Source organism: Pleurodeles waltl, chromosome 2_2 (genome assembly GCF_031143425.1).
Source record: "Pleurodeles waltl isolate 20211129_DDA chromosome 2_2, aPleWal1.hap1.20221129, whole genome shotgun sequence".
Classification (NCBI taxonomy): Eukaryota; Metazoa; Chordata; class Amphibia; order Caudata; family Salamandridae; genus Pleurodeles; species Pleurodeles waltl.
In genome coordinates this window covers 213,990,929-214,011,855 of record NC_090439.1, presented here as the reverse complement: position 1 = coordinate 214,011,855, position 20,927 = coordinate 213,990,929, and the positions used below count along the sequence as shown (strand labels likewise).

The following is a 20,927-nucleotide window of genomic DNA, read 5'->3' as shown; positions in this document are numbered from 1 at the left end:
GTTTTCAAAGAGAAACTAAAGAATTTCAAACACACCATCAAGCTTAAGGAAAGGTGTATACCAGTAAAACATAAACCTAGAAGTGTATCCATGTTAGTCAGAGAAGAGTTGGAGAAACTCATCCAACAGTTGTGTTCTGATTGTGTCATTGAAGTCACAGAGACTTCTTTTTGGTTGTCACCAATAGTGGTTGCACGAAAGACAAACAATGAATTAAGAATGTGTGTGGACTTGAGAAGTCTCAACAAAGACATTTAGGTAAATGGTTATCCTTTGCCCATGATTGATGAAATGATTGTTATTTTAGCTGGAGCAAATTTCTTCTCCAAACTTGACATGCATTCAGCTTATCATCAAGTGATGTTAGCCAAAGAATCCAGGCATCACACAGCTTTTGTGACTCCCTTTGGGATGGTTCAATATTGTACAATGCCTTTTGACCTTGCTTCGGCTGCTGCTGTGTTTCATAGGGTAATGAGTGATGTACTATGGTCATTTCAGGGGTGTTAGTGTTTCAGGATGACATTCTAGTCTTTGGGAGAGATATCCTCAGTTGCTTAAAGCTATAGAAGAGGAGCCAGTTGATCATGAGCAGGTTCAAGTGTATTTAGGCAAGTGCAAATATTATGCCAAACTTATTGAGAATTTTGCTACCAAGGCAGAACCACTTCATTCACTACTTAAAAAGAATGTGAGATTTGTGTGGGGGTGCAGAACAGGATCAGGCTTTCAACAAACTTAAAGCAAACTTAGTGGTTACACCACTTTCAAGTCTGTTCTTGCCGGGAAAGACCGCGTATGTTACAGTTGATGTTAGTTCTGTGGGATTGGGACAGCTTTGTTCCAAAGGAATAACAGCTCATAACGCATCATAGTGTTTATCTCACGTACTCTAAAGGGTCATGAGAGATCTTATTCTGCTGTTGAGCAAGAGATGCTTGCCTGTACTTAGGAGGTTTGAACAGTTTAAAACTTATGTTTGGGAAACCACATTTGTTTAGGTAGAGATCACATGCCATTAGTACCCATTTTGGAAGTACCAATGTATATTCATCAAAAGCCACTGCCAGACTAATTAGATTGAGAGTGAAACTGTTAGAACATCATTTTAAGGTTGAACACATTAAAGGGGGTAAAAACAGAAAAGCTGATTTTCTTTCACGTCTTCCACAACTGTATTCTGAAGTAGAGAAAGTGGAAGATGACTGGCATCAAGATGTTGATTATTATGTGGCACAAGTCTTTTGGAACAAGGTGATGAGAAAACTGAGTGAATAAGGTTAGAAGGGTGCACCCAGCATGGATGTCGTTTTGAAAAAAGTTATAGGGATTTCCTCCAAACGGTGGCCCAAGGAAAGCAATCTTCCCATGGAACTACAACCTTAAAGTTCAGAGCGAACTGAGTCTAGAAGATGGTATTCTTTTTTGTGGTGACAAGTTTGTTTGGCTTTATAGTATCAGTAAAACTTTGTTGGAATTTAGCCATCGTGGTCATTTGAGAAAGACACTTAATGAATAAAGATTGAGGGTAACCTATTGTTGGTCAGGAATGAACATGGATGTTGAAAACTGGCTTGCAAGTGTGGAATGTGTGCAGAACAACATGGGTCTTCAGTGTGTCGCACCTCCTACAGGAGGAAGTAAAATTTCCAAAACTGGCTAGGAAAAATTGTACATTGATTTTCTTGGCCCTTTCCATGTGTAGCTGGCAGAACAACGGTTGCCATTGTGATGACTGACAGTTTGCCTAAATGTCTGGAGGTCAAATTTGTGAGAGTCCAACACCAAATCTGTGATAACGTTTCTCACTGATGCTTTTGCAAGAGAAGGATTTCCAGGATTTCCATCAGAATTAGTTTCTGATACTGAAGTACAGTTTACTTCTAAGGAGATGAGGACATTTTTAGATGCTGCTGGGGTCAAGCGCAAGAGGTGTAGTTTGTATCATCCCCAAGCTAATGACCAGGTAGAACATGTTAAAAGAATGATCACTGAGTCTGCCTGAGGAGCACCGGTTGGGAACGACAACATGAATCATGCTGTGTGAGCAATGTTATGATTGTACTGAAACACATTCCATCTAGTCACAGAGATCTCTCCTTTCAAAGCCTTGAGGGGAAGAATGTCATGTGATTTCCTAAGATCCGCCTGGTTGAATAAATTCAGAGCCATCTATTCTGGGGATTTGGTTCAAGAATAGATGATGGGTGTTGCGCACTAAAACAGTGAGGCATTTCATGAGAAGAGTAAGAGTAGATATGGCATTTTAGAGAGAACCAAGCATGTGAGCTTCAAGAAGTGTGTTTCTGTATGTGTAAAATTACCAGAGTCAAACGTGATGAAGGGCAAGTAGCGATTTAGCCTTCACCCCGAAGTGATCGACGATGGGAGAACCATCAAGTTAAAGAGTGGACGGTGGTGGAATTCTGTATGTGTGGTCAAAGTCATTGCTAATAGTGATACTCTCAAATCAGTTTGTCAAGTTTCCAGATCCAATCATAGTGACTGTTGTCATAGTAACAGTAAAGTTCCTAGGGATAAAGAGATTTGTAATCATAGTGTCAGTCGACGTGACAGGAAGAGAGAGAAAAAATGTCCTGACAGATTTGAAGATTGCATTCTAAAGTGAATACTTATTTGTGTTTAATTTCAATATGTTATGTTACATCTCCATATGTCTTTTGACAGCACTTCCTTGTTTTGATCAGTATAATTGAGTTTTTAAAATTATTATCATTTCTGTTTGTGTTTTTTTTGTATTTTAAACTGACTTGTTTATTTTGTTGTGATGAAAAGGGAAAGGTAGGTGTGTTATGTCTTGTTTTGGCCTGGCATCCTTGCTCTGTGATGTCTCATGATTCCAGGATGGTAGCGCGCTGCACCACAGAGCAAAGGTGACTGAGGAGGCTGGAGGTGAACGCCATCATCAGAGTTGCCCATTTACCTTTGATGGATACTTCACCAGTAAAGAAGACAAAGTCTCATCCTGTCCCTGTCTTGTCTTATAACAGGTTTATACTCTGTACATGTGGTCTTTTCCTTTACTCAAAGCTGATGACAGTGGTACTATTGTGATGTTGCTATTATGATAACAATCAATGAAGAATCACTTCACGGACAATGTTAGCAGAGCAAAATCAGGAGGTCACAAATACCACCAGATGTGGGTTAGTGCCCACATAAAACAGTTATCCTGAGTTAAGATCCGCTTATCTCCAGTTTAATTAGTGTAGGGCTTCCGAAGTACAGTTTTAGTGTAAGAGAAGGCAGAATGGCTTAACCCTGTGGAAGGAAAACTACCAGTTTGTGTTCCATATTATGCTTACATAGTGCATTAGCCATGCCTCACTTAATCTTCATACACACCTAACTTGAGAAATAAAAAAAGAGAGTGTTATACACAGTCCATGAGATGCACATGGGGAGAAACAGAATTATCCAAACAGGGAAAATTGAACTGGATTTCCTGCTCAGTGCATAGGCCATCGTCATTCCAAGGGTGCAGCTAAAAATAAAAGTCACACAGCACTGTCAATTCAGCTGTCAGCAATCATCAGTGTCTCCATAGTCTGGTTCGTTGGGTTTGTATGCTCCCCCTCTACTAGGCTTTAGGATGCAGTTTGTTAACATTTGCTGGCCATCAGAGATAGGTGCGCTACCAAGGAAAGTTTATGAAAACATAGGACACGCTCAGTGAACCTGCAGACTGAGTGAAAAAACAGGAGGCTAAGTCATGAAAAAGTGAAAACAGCAGGAATGGATGGAACATCCATGGGACGAACTTTCATTTCAACACAAATATAATGACTTGCTTTGCTTTTTTCTTCACATTTCCAGCAGAATTTTGTGTCTTGCTGTATGTGACTAGTTGGGGTAGATTATTGTAATTTTGCACACCGGCTTTCTAATATATCTAACTGGCAAGAATAAAACATTATCTGCATTGTTTTCCCACTACATAGTGATATCAGTTTCATCACGTGAAATAATTGCGTACCGCGTAGAAACCCCACATTATCACTCGATACAGGTAGGGGGCAAAGGCAACGTAAAACAGTGGGAAATATATGTCCTTTATAACATAAAACCCCATAGAATGGAAAAGATCCACACATAATCTACCGAGTTACAACGTGACAGAAGTTAAGATATGCACTACATTACTTTATTTAAACAAAACTAGATGAAATTATACAGACGCACAAAGGAATATGATAACTGTATATTTTCTTATTTACATTAAAATAGCGTCTGACCTTTTTGATGTCAATGTCATCCAAGTGGTTCTGAATGAACTGCACTGTTGCATTGAAATCAGCTTGGTTAAATTCATAAGGTATATTCCATCCAAGTGGTCCAAACTTGCGTCTCTCTTGAACGGTAGAATGTAAGAATGCTACAGCATACAGCATTGGTTTCCATTGTACCATATTGCTGACATCCAGAAGATCCTGGTTTACACCTGGTACAGCCAAAAAACATATTAGTAAGGACCCGCCAGCTTTTCTGTATGCAATACTGTCATCATTCATTGATTTCTCAAAAAATGTGCATAGGGTAGGCATCCAATTTCTTTAGTGACCTGTGACAATTAATTATAGTGTTTTTTTTAAAGTAAAACTAAACCACCATGACATGTTTTTACCTCTATTATCTAAAGTATTCTCAGTGTATTCTGCAATTAAAATCTTTAATCCATGCACATCTACTTCCTAAGCGTTGTTTCTCAAGTCAGTAATTTAAACCTTTATACCTATGTACACAACATTAACACAAATTACCTTCCAGTGTGTAATATATAGATTATGCAACACAGAACAAAAGTTCATCACCTCTTACCAATGAGATGTTGCTTACCTCCATAAGTTCTCTTTAAGCCAGCCTTCAGTCCCTGAGGAGGTTCATTTGTAAATTTGATGGACATCTGTAGAAGGGTGATGGGAAATTGCTTGTGAGCCTCTGTAGTCATCCACAGGCGAAACATCTCATGAACTGTCTCTGTTTCGACAACGGTGTCCATCAGCTCATCCAGGAAGTCAAGACCGAGGTGGCAATTCTGCAAAAGCGCCCATCCACCCTTTCAAATAATAAAACAGCAAAGCAAATTCAGGCATAATTACCTGTCACATATATGTTTTCTGTCTTTTATTCATTTTCACAAAGTAAATGTCCAAACTTTTGCATATATTCCCGAACTAGAAGTTCTTGTGTCATATCCTTAATTGTGTTCACTGAATCAGGAAAAACAATGTCTCAGGTGATGGTGGAAATGGAACATTTGTGAAAGTATAAGGCTTCCAGATAGGGGAATCAAATCACACTCCGTCCTTACTGATGGTAAGTATTCAACTCTATGAAGAGTCTCTACGCATGGGTACACTTTTTTTTGTTAATAAGTAACCATTGCACCCCAACAAGGAAGGTGTCTTATATGTAGCCTTGAACATTAATTCGATATCACAAAAGTAACAACTGGTAGAGAAAGCAACTGAGATTTGATAAACAAGCTAATAGATTTTTATCCAAACTCAGCTGCTGTCTTTTCATCAAACGTCTTCATCAAATAAAATTCATGCAAGACCAATATCAATTAAATCTAACGATATCGCATAATGCATCATGAGAGAAGCCATTAAAACCGGGCCACATGGACGGACTAATAGGTAAGCTAATCCGAAGTCAGCTTAAAGGTGAACCTTTGGTTGTTGAGTTAGGTTAGCAGCCTGCTAAATGACAGGAGACAACATGTCAATGTGAAAGTAAATCAGTCTGAGAAGAATGGTGCTGACTGGTGAGCTACAAGAAGAGTAGTATTATGGCTGAGTTAGTTGCGAGGTAAAAAAAAAAATAGAGAGACTACGCAACTTTTTCAAGATACAACAGCTGATTAGTAAGTAAAAACCCTCTGAATAAGGTTCTAGCATAATGCTAGGGTATTTAATGTTTGACTACTTATTATATATACGCCATTTTCAGAAGTTCAGACTACAGAGTGTGGAAGTAACTAGAGCTGAGAACAAAAAGTAAAGATTTTGGAGTTACTTAATAGGAGATCATTTGTTTGGACACTATCTAGCTGACTGATAGACACAAGGGGTTATGAATGGGTGAAAGGATATTTTCCTGCTCATTAATCACCAGAGCATGAGTACCATTTTGATATCTAGAAGTTGTGGTGCATTTGAGAACTCACAATGGGGATTCCACATTATTGATTCGTCTCTAAATTAGCATCTGTTTCTAAACCAGCACTTGTATGGTAGAGGAATTATAAATCATTTTAACAGTTTTTATAATTGTTCTTTTATTTATGTTTAATTGGCATTGCTGTCTCCATTTGTCCTGATGAGGCCCAAATATGAAGGGGCCAAAACGTGTCGACATTTGTGTTAGATTGCAAGGTTGTAAGAAAGATTTATTGTACCTTTAAGGGCCGTAGAACACATTTCTCTATGACTCAGAATGAAAAGTCTACAGATTGTGAGATGTGTGTCTCTTAGAGTACAACCATCGTATATATGTGGATTATTCTTTAACTGGTGGATATAACCACACTGTTTGCAAATTCAGGAGAGCAATGATGTATATAATGCTTGTGATATTCAGGATTCTGATAATATATGTTTGAATTTGTGTTTTGGTTACTTGTATGTATGATGCTTGCTCTTAATGATTTTTTGTCCTTTTTTCAAATGAATTAATAAATGTTGAAATTTATTTTCATTACCAGGGGTGGATTCATAACCCCATTGTGTATGAACTAAATTGTTAGATTCTTTCCTACTAGTTGACCAAGTTCATATTTGTTGCAAAGGAATATGGTGAGCCAGAACAATTCCTGAATCAACAGGCAGATATTAATCAAGTAGATAATGGAGGTAGTGTTGCTAGTGTATAGATCACTTTTGATGCCTTCCCCTATGTAGGGTGCCTTTTCATGCATGTCTTATTTCTCTTGGCCTTTGTGTTTGGTGCTTGTGTTTCTATATGTGTCTGTTGATCCGGGACTATCATTGCGTGCTGGTCCAAGGGCCATATGTACAAACTCATTTTCCCATAGACACAGAATGGGTAAAACCATTTGCTACATTTGGCCCCAAGTGTGCACTGATGTCTGATGGCCATTTCTCAGTGTTTCCCAGTGTGCGCCTCCGGACACACGCACTATGCATAATAGATTTGTCAATGCCTGTAGTAAGCCAGAGAGCTTTCAGTTGTGGGAGCTGCTGTTTACCAGATCTCTCTCTGGCCCCTCTAAGGAGCACAGCTGTAAATATAGGCATGAGAGTTGCTTGCACTAACTGGGACTTAGTCACTCAAGGTCAATTTCCTCTCAGAGATAAACCCACAGTGGTTCTAGGGTTACAGCCACTGCCCTTTGTTCTAAGGCAGGACGTTCTGACACAGGATGTTCTTCCAAGTAGGTGAAGGACTTGAGCTGTGACTGTAAATTTACCTTTCCTACTTGTGCTACCTCAAGGCAACCAGTCATAAGAGAAACAAAGGAGGTTGGACTTTACCAAGGGCAAATATAGGCAATTTGTATGGTCAAACACAGTAATGCTGTGAGCCTCGCTGCTTTTCTGTAGCCCTGGAGTATTCCTGAACTTCGTGAGCTGGCCGCCATTTTGAGTTGGCAACGGGTGGACAGAGAGGCGATTGGCCCATATTGTGTAGAGGGCAAGCCAGAGGAGTCTGATAGACTGCCCAACAAAGCAGTGTCCCAGTGAGAGGGCCTTGGAGGACACAGGGGGGTTATCTCAGGTTCTAGAAAACAGAGCATTGAGAGGTACAGTGTACTCGCAGAGACAGTGGTGCGATACATCAGGCGTACCTGCCTCAGCGGCAGGATGCAGGTTGCTGTAAGAGATCGGACTATAGAGTGGGACTGCCTGGCAGGACTGTTGCAAGCTGGGAAACCAGCATAGCCAGGTGGACAAATGAGAAACACAGTGCTCTGGTGAGGGGGCTAAGAGGACACAGGAAGAGCGGTGCGGGCTATGAAAATAGGCCGTGGTGAGGTAGGGTGCACTCACATGAACAGTGGTGCAGTACAGGTGCTGCACCTGCCTCCTAAGCATGCTACGAGTGGAAGCAGAGCAGATTGGGGTAAGGTCAAGGGCCTCCTAACAGGAGCTGCGTCAGAGAGCATACAGGTGGGGCCAGGTGAATCGCTGAGTGATGCAGTGACCCAGAGAGCAGGCCCCGTAGAGCACAGGAAGAGCAATGCAGAGCGGAGTGCACTCAACAGGCCATGTTGAGGTGGAAAGCATCCTTAGTGACAGTACTACAGCTAAGCTTCATAACGGCATGCTCTAGAGGGCAGCTTGATATAAGCTGGGCGTGGGGTTTGTCTGAAGACAGGCTTGGGCATAGCAGCCCACTGTGTATAAAGGGCTCAAGTGCAGGCCCTTGTGTGTAAGCTGTTATAATCAATGATTGACTGGCTGGACCATCTATCACTTTGGCCAGACTAGGATGTAAACAGCAGCAATGTATAGCAAATATACCACTGGTGACCTAAAGGACATGAGCTAGCTCGGCCTGAGAAGGTAGGGCTACATGCTGAAGGACTTTGCTGTGGGCTTGCCATCCTAAAGCAGTGCACTGTACAGGCTTCGTGGCTCCCTTCGGGTGGGCAAAGTTGGTATGAAGCAAAGACCATCAGCGGGGGGCATCAGTTGCATATTAAGGAGCCACTGTATTTCTACCTTTGGTAAGTGGAGAGTGGAATTGAAGTTGCAAACAGAAAAAAAGGAACACCATGATTAAAGAACTGCTGACTGCAGAAGGGGACAAATCAGATAAAGGAGTGAGGCTACTTCTTCCTGCTACACAATCACCAGAATGGGAAGAGGACTATGCTCACAGGATGAACATCTCTCAAGACTTCCTGCACCACTACATTAAAGAGATAATAAAATTATAAGTGACAGTTAGGGGTGACTTGGAGGATTACCTGAAGAAAACTTTTAACAAACTAGGGGTGAGATCTGATGATCTGGAACGCATAGTCAACAAATGCTCTAAGGAAATAAATAATGTTGGTGTCAGGGTGGTGAGCAGAGAAGAGCAATATGAAGATATGCTATTAAACAAGAAGACTTAGAAAACTGAGTCATGCAAAACAATTTTGGAATTAGGGACCTACTTACTGGAGGGAAGGTGCAGATACTTTAGCCTATGTGCAACGGTTGCTGCACCATATGCTGAACAGTTGATCCTCCCATTAGAACTACAACGAGTATCGGCTGATATTTGCATGTAGCTCTTAACAACATCTTGTCAAAATAGACAAGGAGTCCTTCGATATCCTAAGCATTCTTGATGAGAAAACATTGCAGGAACCTTCGGGGGCCTGTCCAAAATGGGGATGGAAAGACAGACTTGGATGACTGTAAGAGGACATAAGAAACTGAACTCACATTCCAAAAATTAAAATGAACAAGCTAAAGAGGTGATGATAATAGTAGGGAAATTCAAAAAAGGCCCCAATCGGAACAAACAAATCTTGATGGCAATCCCAGAGGCATCATGGGGCTCAGAAAACTCTGAAAACCATATTGGACTTCCCCATTCAAGCTGGGTGAGACATGGGGGACTCCAAGATGGGGGTTTGGAAAAAGAAAATGGGGTCCGTGACCAGTCATGATGACCTATGTCAGGTGGAACACATAAGTTGTTGTATCCATGATATTCCAAGTTATGGGCTATGCAGTTACTGTTAAAGGGTTTCAAAGAACAAGTTACTTACCTTCTGTAATGTATTATCTGGTAGAGACTCTATCTAGCTGCAGATTCCTTACTTTTGAATTCCCTGGCGTCAGCTTCGAATCCAGAATCTTTTTGCTGAGCAATACCCTGCGCTTGCCACTGGGTGACGACGTTTTGGATCCGAGTGCATCGTCCTGCTCTGCATGGCTTCGTCAGCGTTGTTGGAGCCGTCTCTGACGTCAACCTCACCTATAAAGGCACCACCCGACACGCGTACATCAGTTCTTCTATCCACAAAACCTCCACACCAGAAGCGCAGAGCACTGGATAGAACCATCATTTTGTCTGTGTAAAACTAAGGCCCTGAAAGGGATAAACCCTAACCATACTAGATATATCCGCAGAGCAGGGAGGCATGGGTAGGTGTAAGGATTCTGCAGCTGGAGTCTCTACCAGATAACGCATTACTGAAGGTAAGTAACTTGTTCATCTGATAGAGACTTATAGCTGCAGATTCCTTACCTTTGAACAGTTATTCAAGCCATAACCCCCTGGCGGTGGGCTGCAGATACTACTCCAATACTAAGAGGTCATGTAGGACTGAACAGGCAATGTGCCCATCTCTTCGTACCCGACTGTCCAGGCAGTAATGTTTTGCAGAAGTGTGCAAAGATGCCCATGTTGCCACCTGACCGATTTCCAGGACTGGTACACCTCGAGCTAGCGCAGTGGTAGCAACTTTGCCCCGGCACAATGAGCTTGCAAGCCCTTAGGAGGCTGCTTCTTGGGCAATGCGTAGCAGATCTTGATTCAGAGAATGACCCAGCGCAAAATGTTTTGCTTCTGCACTGCCCAAACCTTCTTTGCTCCAACGTACCCCACAAAAGTTGGTCATCCACCCGGAACTCTTTTGTGGGGTCAGGGTAGAACAACGGTCTTTTTGGGTCCAGTCGATGGAGTTGCTCCTCTTCTTTTGAGTGACGCGGTGGAGCAAAGAAGGTGGGCAGGGTGATGTTCTGACCCAGATGAAATGGGGTCACCATCTTGGGGAGGAAAGAGGCACGAGTTCTGAGTACCAGCTTGTCTGGATAGATATTGAGAGATACGGTGGCTTTGATGACAGGGCTTGCATCTCACTCACCCTCCAGGTAGATGTTATTGCCACTAAGAAGGCTGTCTTGATGGTGAGCAGCCAGAGGGGGCAGTTGTGCAAAGGCTTGAAGGGAGCACACATCAGAAATGTGAGGACCAGATTCAAGTCCCATTGGGGCATAACAAAGGGCATGGGGGAAACATATGTAAAAGCCCTTCGAGGAATCTATGTACAATGGGGGATTTAAACATAGAAGGCTGATCAGGCCAAAGAAATGTCGATAAGGCAGAAAGATAGCTCTTGAGAGCCCCCAAGGCGGAACCCTGCTGGGCAAGGGAAAGAATGAAGAGAAGAATATCAGTAAGAGAAGCAGAAAGGGGATCAATAGACCTTTCTGTACAGTATTATACAAAGCGTTTCCAATGGCAGGCATATACCGTTTTAGTGGAGGGATGCCTGGCTGCCAAAATAACTTTACAGACTTCGGGAGGAAGGTCAAAAGCCATCAACTGCCGCCGCTCAATTTCCACGCATGAAGGCGCACAGTTGACAGATTCGGGTGGAGAACCCTCCCCTGCTGCTGCGACAGAAGATACTCCCGCAGGGGCAGCCTGATCGGAGGTTTGATGCTCAATTCAAGAAGCTCGGGATACCAGACTCTCTGTGCCCAATCTGGAGCCACTAGGATGACTTGGGGCCTGGTCGTTCTTGATCTTCTTGAGAACTCTGGGCAGGAGTTGTATGGGCGGGAAAGCGTTCAGGAGACTCCACTTGCGACGAAAAGCGTCGCCAAGCAATTGCTACTTTGGAAACTCTAACGCGCAATACTGCTGACATTGCACATACTCTGCAGAGGTGAACAGATCAAACCAAGGCTCTCCCTTACTGCTGAAAGAGTCCTTGCGCCACTCGTGATCCGCTAAGCATCAACAGCGGATTTCGGCCATGTAGGAGGCTGGCCTGGTTTGTAGTGGGTACCTTGGGTACTTACACCTTACACCAGGTCCAGTTATCCCTTGTTAGTGAATGTAGTAGTGTTCTATCAGCTTAGGTTGATAGAGGTAGCTATAGCAGAGCAGCTTAGGCTGAACTAGGAGACATGCAAAGCTCATGCAATACCACTTACAGTTAGACAGTACTTATACAAAAGCAAAGACAATACTCAGTGTTACCAAAAATAAAGGTATTTATTTGGGTGACACAGTACCAAAAATCTTAGAGACAATTCAGGGGGTAAGTATTATGCACAATATATACACCAGACACCAAAATTAGACAAGTAAACAGTCATAGAACCATGCAAACAGTAGAAAATCCTATAGAATGCAATGGGAGAAAATAGGTCTAGGGGCAACACAAACCATATACTAAAAAAGTGGAATGTGAATCACGAATTCCCCCCTAGACAAGTGTAGTGTGTGCAGAATCGTTGGGAGAGTAAGAATACAGTAAAGGTAAGTAAATTACCCCACCCCAGAAAAGCAGGAGTAAAGTACTGCAAGTTTTCTTAGGACACACTACACCTCGTTTTTTGGGATTTTGCAGCAACTAACCAACTCTGCAAAGAACAACTGCTGGATTATTGGACCTGAAGACCTGCAAAGGAAGGGGACCAAGTCCAGAAGTCGAAAGAAGTTCCAGGAAGGACAGAAGCCCCTGCCAACCCAGAAGAGGGTGCAAAAGAAGAGTCCCGGGTTAGTAGAAGACTGCAGAAATGCACCCTAGGAAGATGCCAGCGGGTTCCTGCATGATGCAAAAGATGTCCCACGGCGTGAAGATCGTTGCAGACGAGATTTCGCGTTGGAAGGCACCAACAAGCCTGGGCTACGACAAAAGTGCGTTTTTCATCGGAATGGTGCTGGATGGATACAGGAGGGACCTGGGGGCCTCAACTCTGTGTGAGGAGGAAGAGGGGGCTCTCAGCACTTTAGAGAGCCCTCAGGATGCCAGGCAGCACCCCCAGAAACTACAGGATCCGAGTTCAAAGGAGGTGCAAAACGCGGTTGAGGCAACGCAACAAAAGAAGGTCCCAAAACACAGGGGTACCGCCGTTCTCAGGGAAGGCAAGGTCTTATCTCCTCCAAATTGCGTCAGCAGGACCCCAGGACAGTCTATGTCGATGATGTCTACCCTCTGTGCCCTTAGGAGCATGCTCGTTGCCGTGAGAGAAGTCCCAGGGTACCGGTCGTTGCCTTGGAAGGTGCCTCCTTGGAGCAGGGGAGTGACTCAGTTACTCCACGGGAGATGTCTTCAGTCCTTCTGGTGCAGGATGAAGACATGGAGTCCCCAGAGCATGCACACAGTGGAAACTGTTGCAGTTGCTGACTTGGAGCTGTGGTTGCTGAAGAGAAGTGTCTCTTGTAGACACTTTGTTGCAGTTACAGTGTTTCTTGGAGCAGGCTGCAGTTGATCTGAGGTCAGAGGATGCTGAAGTTGTTGCAGAGGATTCCTGAAGGAAACTTGCAAGCAGAATCTGAAGAGAACCCACAGGAGAGACCCTAAATAGCCCTGAGAGGGGGATTGGCTGCCTTATCAGGTATGGACCTATCAGGAGGGTTCTCTGACATCACCTGCTGGCACTGGCCACTCAGAGCACTCCAGAGTGCCCCCACACCTTGCAAAGCAAGATGGCTAAAGTCTGGGACACACTGGAGGAGCTCTGGGCACCACCCCTGGGGTGGTGATGGACAGGGGAGTGGTCACTCCCCTTTTCTTTGCCCAGTTTCCCGCCAGAACAGGGGATAAAGGGTCCCTGAACCGGTGTAGACTGGTTTATGCAAGGAGGGAACCATCTGTGCCCTTCAAAGCATTTCCAGAGGCTGGGGGAGGCTACCCCTCCCAGCCTGTAACACCTACTTCCAGAGGAAGAGGATGTAACACCCTACTCTCAGAGGGAATGCTTTGTTCTGCCTTCCTAGGACTGGGCTGCCCAGACCCCAGGAGGGCAGAACCCTGTCTGTGAGCTGGCAGCAACTGTAGCTGCTGTGCAAGCCTCAGAGAGCTGGTTTGGCAGTACTGGGGGTCCATGGTGGAGCCGCCAGGATGCATGGAATTGGCTCCCCAATACCATATTTGGAAGGGGTGGACAATTCCATGATCTTAGAAAGGTTACATGGCCATATTCGGAGTTACCATTGTGAAGCTACATATAGGGGTAGACCTATATGTAGTGCACACGTGTAATGGCGTCCCTGCACTCACAAAGTACGGGGAAATGGCCCTGAACTATGTTGGGGCACCTTTGCTAGTGCCTCACACTTAGTAACTTTGCACCTAACCTTCAGGAAGTGAAGGTTAGACATATAAGTGACTTATAAGTTACTTAAGAGCAGTGAAAATGGCTGTGAAATAGTGTGTGCACTATTTCACGCAAGCTGCAGTGGCATTCATGTGTAAGGGTTTGTCTGAGCTCCCTATGGGAGGCAAAAGAAATGCTGCAGGTTCTGATTAGCAGAGCTTCAGTGGCACAGTTAGGCACTACACAGGCATACACATTAGGCCACAAACTCTGAGCACTGGGGTCCTGGCTAGCAGGATCCCAGTGAGACAGGCAAAACATACTGACATGTAGGTTTTTATCTATGAGCACTGGGGTCGACTAGCAGGATCCCAGTGACACAGTAAAGACACACTGTCACACACTCACAAACAGGCCAAAAGTGGGGTAACCATGCTAGAAAGAAGCTACTTTCCTAAAGTCCGCCCTGGTGTTCAAATAACCCGCTAGGTGTTGAACCACAAGGGTTATGCCCTGCTGGTCCAGCCATGTCCAAAGACGCAGAGCCTCTTGACAGAGGGTCCACGACCCCACACTGCCCTGCTTGTTGCAGTACCACATTACAGTGGTGTTGTACGTGAACACCTGCACTATCTTCCCTTTCACAACAGGAAGAAATGCTTTCAATGCCAGTCGAATTGCCCAGAGCTCCAACAAGTTGATATGGAGTCCAGATTCTGCCGGAGACCAAAGACCCCTGATCTTCACCTCTCGCAGATGGCAGCTCCATCTCAGAAGTGACGCATCTGTCACTACTGTGTGATCTGGCTGGGGAAGGGAGAGGAGTCTGCCTGTGACCCAATCGCAGTTCACTAACTACCAGTGCAGGTCTTTTGCAGTTCCCTCCCAGATCTGAACCGCAGAGGTAAGATTTCCCTGATGCTGTGCCCACTGGAACTTCAGGTCCCACTGCAGAGCCCTCATATGACATCTGGCATTTTTGACTAACAGGATGCTGGAAGCCATGAGTCCCTACAGCCTCAGAGTCTGTCACACTGAAATCCAGGATAGAGGCCGAAACATTGGAATCATAACCTGAATATCCTGGACTCGCTGATCGCAGGTTAACCCTGAAACTGCACTGTATCCAGAACAGCTCAGATGAAAAGGAGCTTCTGAGACGGAGTCAGTTGTGACTTCGACACGTTTATAGTGAACCCCAGTGAATGCAGGAGGTCTGCCGTAGTCTAAAGGTGGGTGACGAGAGTCTTGGGCGTAGGAGCCTTCAACAGCCAGTCGTCGAGGTAGGGGAAAACTGAAATCCCCCACCTGTGCAGATGAGCTGCTACCACCGTCATCACCTTGGTGAACACCCGAGGGGCACTGGTGAGACCGAGAGGGAGCACGGTAAACTGCCCACCTTGAACCGCAAGTAACGCCTGTGGGTGGGCAGGATGGGGATGTGAAATTAGACATCCTGCAAGCCCAACATTACCATCCAATCTCCTTGGTCTAGGGCATAAAAGACCTGAGCTAGAGTAAGCATCTTGAATTTCTCTTTTTTGAGGAAGAGATTGACATCCCTTAAATCCAAGATAGGGCGAAAACCCTTGTTCTTCTTTGGAATCAGAAAGTAGCAGGCATAACAACCAATGCCTACTTCTGACATCGGGACCCTTTCAATGGCTCCCTTGGCCAAGAGAGCCCTAACTTCCTCGCGGAGCAAGATTAAATGATCCTCCATCAGCCGTTCTTTCAATGGAGGGATAGAGGGAGGGAAAGACTGAAAGGGGAGGGAATAGCCCTTCAGTATGGTCTGCAAGACGCATTTGCCAATGTTATGTACCGCCAGCGAGGGAGATGAAATCGAATCCTCCCTCCAACTGGACCAACATGGTCTTGCAGAACCATATTAGGAGGGCTTGGGTGTTGCGGAAGAGGGGGGCTGGGTGGTGGCCGAACCCTGGATAGACCCTCTGTGTCTGAAGGTAACAAAACCTCGAACTCGCATTGGATGTTGTGAAGCTGAGGACGGTGGCTGTCCTGTGGTTGACGTGGTACCTCGCCCCTCTTGAAGCCTCGAAAGGGGAGATAGGCAGACTGCTGGCGAGCGGGCACCAGGAGACCCAAGGATCTGGCCGTGGCTTGAGAGTCCTTGTACCGCTCAAACACTGAGTCTGCCTTCTCACAAAAAAGGTGTGAGCCATTGAAGGGCATGTCCATCAGATTTGCCTGGACACCCCCCCAAAAAGCCAGTGGCATGCAGCCAGACATGGCCACGAAGGGTCACTGTTAAGGATATCGCTCTGCCCAGCGAGTCAGTCGTGTCCAAACCTCACCAATGTTAATCTTGGCTGCATCTCTCCCATCCCTGACAGCTTGGGTGAGAGTGCCCCGTACGCCATCTGGGACCTAGGGCATTACATGTGCCACTGTATCCCATAAAGTATGGGAAAAACGGTCAAGTAGGCATGAGGTGTTCACGGACCTCAATGCAGGGTTGGAGGAATAAAATATCTTCTTCTCAAGTTGGTCCAGCCTCTTGGATTCCCTACCCCGGGGAGTGGAAGGGAAGGCACCACAAGATGTGGAGGCTTGGACCACCAAGCTCTCTGGGGTGGGGTGTTGGGTGAGGAAACTAAGGTCGGTAGGAGCTAGTCGATGGTGGCGGCCAATTGTCCTATTCACAGGAGCCCCTGTGCTGGGTTTGGACCACGTCCCCAATAGGACATCAGTAACGGCTTTATTAAAGGGTAACGTTGAGTCCGATGTAGCAACCCCCACCTGAAGAACCTCTGTCAAGATGTTAGGCACCGTAGGCAACTCCAGGTCCAAGACCTCATCCGCTTTATGTACCACCATGGCGTATGATGCTCCCTCCTCCGTAGCCACATAAGGAGGTGAGAGCATACCAGCATTTGGAGAAGTATCCAGTCTGATAGCTTCCCCTAGATCCTCAAATACCAGTACTGCTTCTCTAATCCATATTCCAAAGGGTCCTCTCTTCACCTGTGCTTGGCTGATCAAAATAAGCCTCAGGCACTGATCTGGGCCAGGTCGGCGTTGAAGTCTGAATCAGCGTTGTGCGACGTTGTTCTATCTCTGGATCATCAGGAATAAGGATGGGGCTTCCACCACCAGTGGGCGCAAGTGGTGGGGGAAGTGTCAATGTCAGGCCCGGCGCCGGAGGTGGCCGACTGTGAGGAACTGGTCCAGATCCCATATCGGATCCTGGGGTCCCCAGCGGCACCAAGGCCAAAGCTGCTGGCAGCAAACCTGATGGGGCCCCTGCTGATCCCCCAGGATCCGAAGACCCACCCACGGGGGCAGCCGCTCAAAAACAAGACGCATGGCTTCTTAAAGGTCTTTTATTTGAGCGGGGTTGCTCCAGCTCACGGATAAGGGGGTGGGGGGTGCAAAGTTGGCTCTGGCAAAAGGGTCCACAGAATTGTGCTAGGAACATTGACGTTCCATGATGCCTCATCAGCCGATGGGCGTGGCAAAGTCGAAGTCTGCTTGGACTTCTTCTTCGCCTTGTGCCTCTTCCCAGAGCGCCCCGAGGACCTTGAGTGGGAAGAAGAGGACTTGGGGCTCCTGGAGTGGTCCCGCAACCACCTCCTTGAGCGGGACCGTGACATCCGAGGAGTCGCGCTGAATCTAGTCGACTGCCGGGCTGCCTTGGGCTTTAGAGACCGCTCTCTCAGAGCCTTCGAGGCCATGGCCTGGCAGTCGAGTCGTGGTCCCTGTCGAGGCACCAGAGACCTATCTGGTGGGGTCCGTCACCGACATGGTGAGATGACAGGCGCCACACGGCTTGAATCCCTTCTTCCTAGATAACATCTTCCTCACACTGATGAAAAAAATATTCGACAAAAAAGGCAAAGGGTAGCTCGATCCCCGACCTGTGCTTAACCAGTGCAGAAGGAAAAGAACTGATGTACGTGTGCCGGGGTGGTGCCTTTATAGGTGACTTTCGTCACAGACGTCTTCAACTACGCTGACAAAGCCACGCAGAGCCAGATGATGCACGCGGATCCGAACTATGCCATCCAACGGCGCACGCAGGGTATGGCCTCAAAATGATTCCGTATTTGAAGCTGACGCCAGGGAATCCAAGCTGACCACTTGTTTTCTGAGTTCATGAGCTGCAGCTATTTCCTTGTTCCTTGAACTAGCACTGCCTACAGTTCTACTTTGATTCCAGAAACCTTGATTTCTGAGCCAGCACTATTAACTGCATTCTTGGTCCTAGCACTATCCTCTTTTGTAGGTACCTTTTTCGAAAATCCTAAATTTTTCAATTTACCTTGGTCTAGTCTCTAGTTCCCTGCCTTCCTGTTGCCTTAGCTTCTAGTTTCCTTCCCTGGTTGTTATTTGCTTTCTGTCAAGTGTGCCCTTTGTTTTCCCTTCTTTCGTGTTAGGCACTCCTCCATGGTAGCGTCTTGTCTATTATGGTTGTGTATTTAGTTCTACACCCTTGCTGTTACTGCCTTGCATGCTCCTGTTTGATCACCAGGATCCATGGGTACAGTTGGTAACCTAGGTGGTCTTTCTCGTCCACTGTTGAGTATTGTCTCTGAATTACACTTATAAAATCACCTTAGGTATCAGCTCCACAGACTCTGCCTTTGTACATATATCATATATATATGTGGGTATTTGCAATCAATATCTGTAACAGAAATTGTAGGTGAGGATCTTACAATGTGGAGGCCAGAGTGCTTTATACCACATACTACAGTGTCTCATTATATTCTTAAAACAAAATAGGAAACCTTTCCCAAAACTAGCATATCAGAGTTATCTGAGTTAGCTGAGGGTAAACGCCTGGTTGGAGGAGACTTTAATATGGCATTAGACACAAGCAAAAGGTCGCACACAACAGAGATTTGATGGGAAGTGGTTGGCTCCAATGGGTTTTGGAGAGTGGTTGGAAAAGGTGGGACTAGTAGATGGGTGGCATAATATCCCAGTGGAAGAAGTAGAATATACTTTCTATTCCTCAGCCCACAAAACCTGCGCAAGGTGAGATTTCTTCATCCTGACAAATAGGTTATGCGTGAACATAGAAGACGGAAGCATAGGCAACAACACCATACCCAATCATGCGCCAATCAATATTCCCTTAGTCTAGGTAAGTCACCGGGAATTAAAGAACACTTATTACACAATGGCTCCATGAATGTCTCCCCTGGTATTCTGTCCTGAGGGGACAAATAATCTTCACAACATCATGTATGTGAAAGTTGAGGGCGAGTGAGGTACTAGAGAATCAACGAGCAGATCTGGAGGGGAAGCACAAAGCATCTGGGTCAAATAATCTCTGGTGGCAAGTATTGGCAGTTCATGCACAGGTGAAAATGCTGCACTATGATAACCCAAAGTATTCTTTAATGCACATTAAGCAAATTAGTGCTTGGCTGGGAACAAAGCGGGGAAATTACTAGTCCCACAACTAAGGGCAAACTAAAGGCAAAATTATATATCTGACAGCATTCACAAAAGCTGTGTGAGGAAAGCAACTGTTGGATGGGAAAGCCACAGGGGACATATTCAGAGTGCTTTATAAAACACTCTACAGCAAGAGTGCACAATAGTTCAAGAAACTTACTTACACTTCCAGAAGCACCAAAAAATAAAAGATCCCTGTTGAATGTAGGAATAAATCAGACGATCTCCTTGAGATGACTGAAGTAATAACTACTAAGGCAATAGAAAGCTACAGGCATATAGGGTAACTCAGTTATTTTTTTATTAAATGTTGTCTATCGTCTTAGCACTAATATTAACTAAACTATACAATAACTTTATGGATACCAGGAAGCTAGCTATATGTGTGTTAATCCTTAAACCAGAAAGGATTTGATCCTTTCAGCCTGGGTTCAGGCTGATGTCGCTTTTAAATATTTACCAGTATCATGATGGCGTGATTGGGAACATTAATCCCCGAGTGGACCATTGGAAATCAGTTAAGCTTCATATCTGGGTGGCAATGTCGATGTAACGTCAAGAAGTTGCAACCTGTCATATAAATTGCCCAGAGAACCCGTAAAACTGTCTGTCTCCTCTCAATGGAAGTGGAAAAGCCATTCAACAGCGTTGAGTAGACATGGGTGACACAGGTACACAGTGGGCTGTGGGTGGTGATTTCTAAACTGGGCCCTAGCCAACTACCATTTCCCAGGAAACCACACCTGAGTGAATGGCACCACATATGAGACATTATGCATTGAGCAAGACACCAGATAGATAATGCTTGCTCTCAACTCTATTTGCACTCATGTTGGAACCATTGACTAATTCTATTAGGCAGAGAGAAGATGTATGGGGGTTCGGATAGAAGAGGAGGTGTTTAACAATGTTTGCAGCTGACATCATGTTCTCGCTTCAGAACCAGACTGCCTCAGTGGGGACCGTCCTAGAAGAATTGCCAAGTTATAAATCAATCTTAGATGTTAAGATGAATGTAGGAAAATCAGAGTTACTATTTCTGCACCCAGAATAGAGCATTTAATAGCAGCCATGGCAGGTTCCCCAGCTATCTAAACTACATAGGAACTGGGGGCTGTAATCATTCCCAATTACACCACCACACTAGCAGTTTGGGACGGGGTAGCAGTTCAGAAGGGATTTATGTAATTTCCTTCCCATTTCACTCCAATTTGCTTTAATCTAGAATTTAAGCCTCCTATAGATAAAATATGCTGTTGAAATGCAGAGAGAGTTGAGGAGCAATGGTGAGGTCCCTATTGAAGAACGGTCACATAAACAGTTTAAAAGCTCGAGCACCAATACATTTTACCAGAAAGAGAGCAATTTGCTTATTTTCAGGTTAAGAAATGGGTGCTCCTGCCAGCGATAGGGAGGAGCCTCAGTGCAGTTTACCACTTTTGAGAAATAACT

At 45.1% G+C, this 20,927-nt stretch overlaps 1 protein-coding gene across 1 annotated transcript in view; it reads right to left on the bottom strand.

The window, feature by feature from the left end:
• DNAH5 (dynein axonemal heavy chain 5) overlaps positions 1-20,927 on the bottom strand; it is a 4,110,061-nt gene that overhangs the window by 241,800 nt on the left and 3,847,334 nt on the right. The window contains exons 72-73 of the mRNA XM_069219645.1: positions 4,858-5,077; positions 4,257-4,462 (exon numbers count right to left, since the gene is read on the bottom strand). Coding sequence (XP_069075746.1) covers positions 4,257-4,462; positions 4,858-5,077 — 426 coding nt within the window. The remainder of the gene's footprint in view (positions 1-4,256; positions 4,463-4,857; positions 5,078-20,927) is intronic.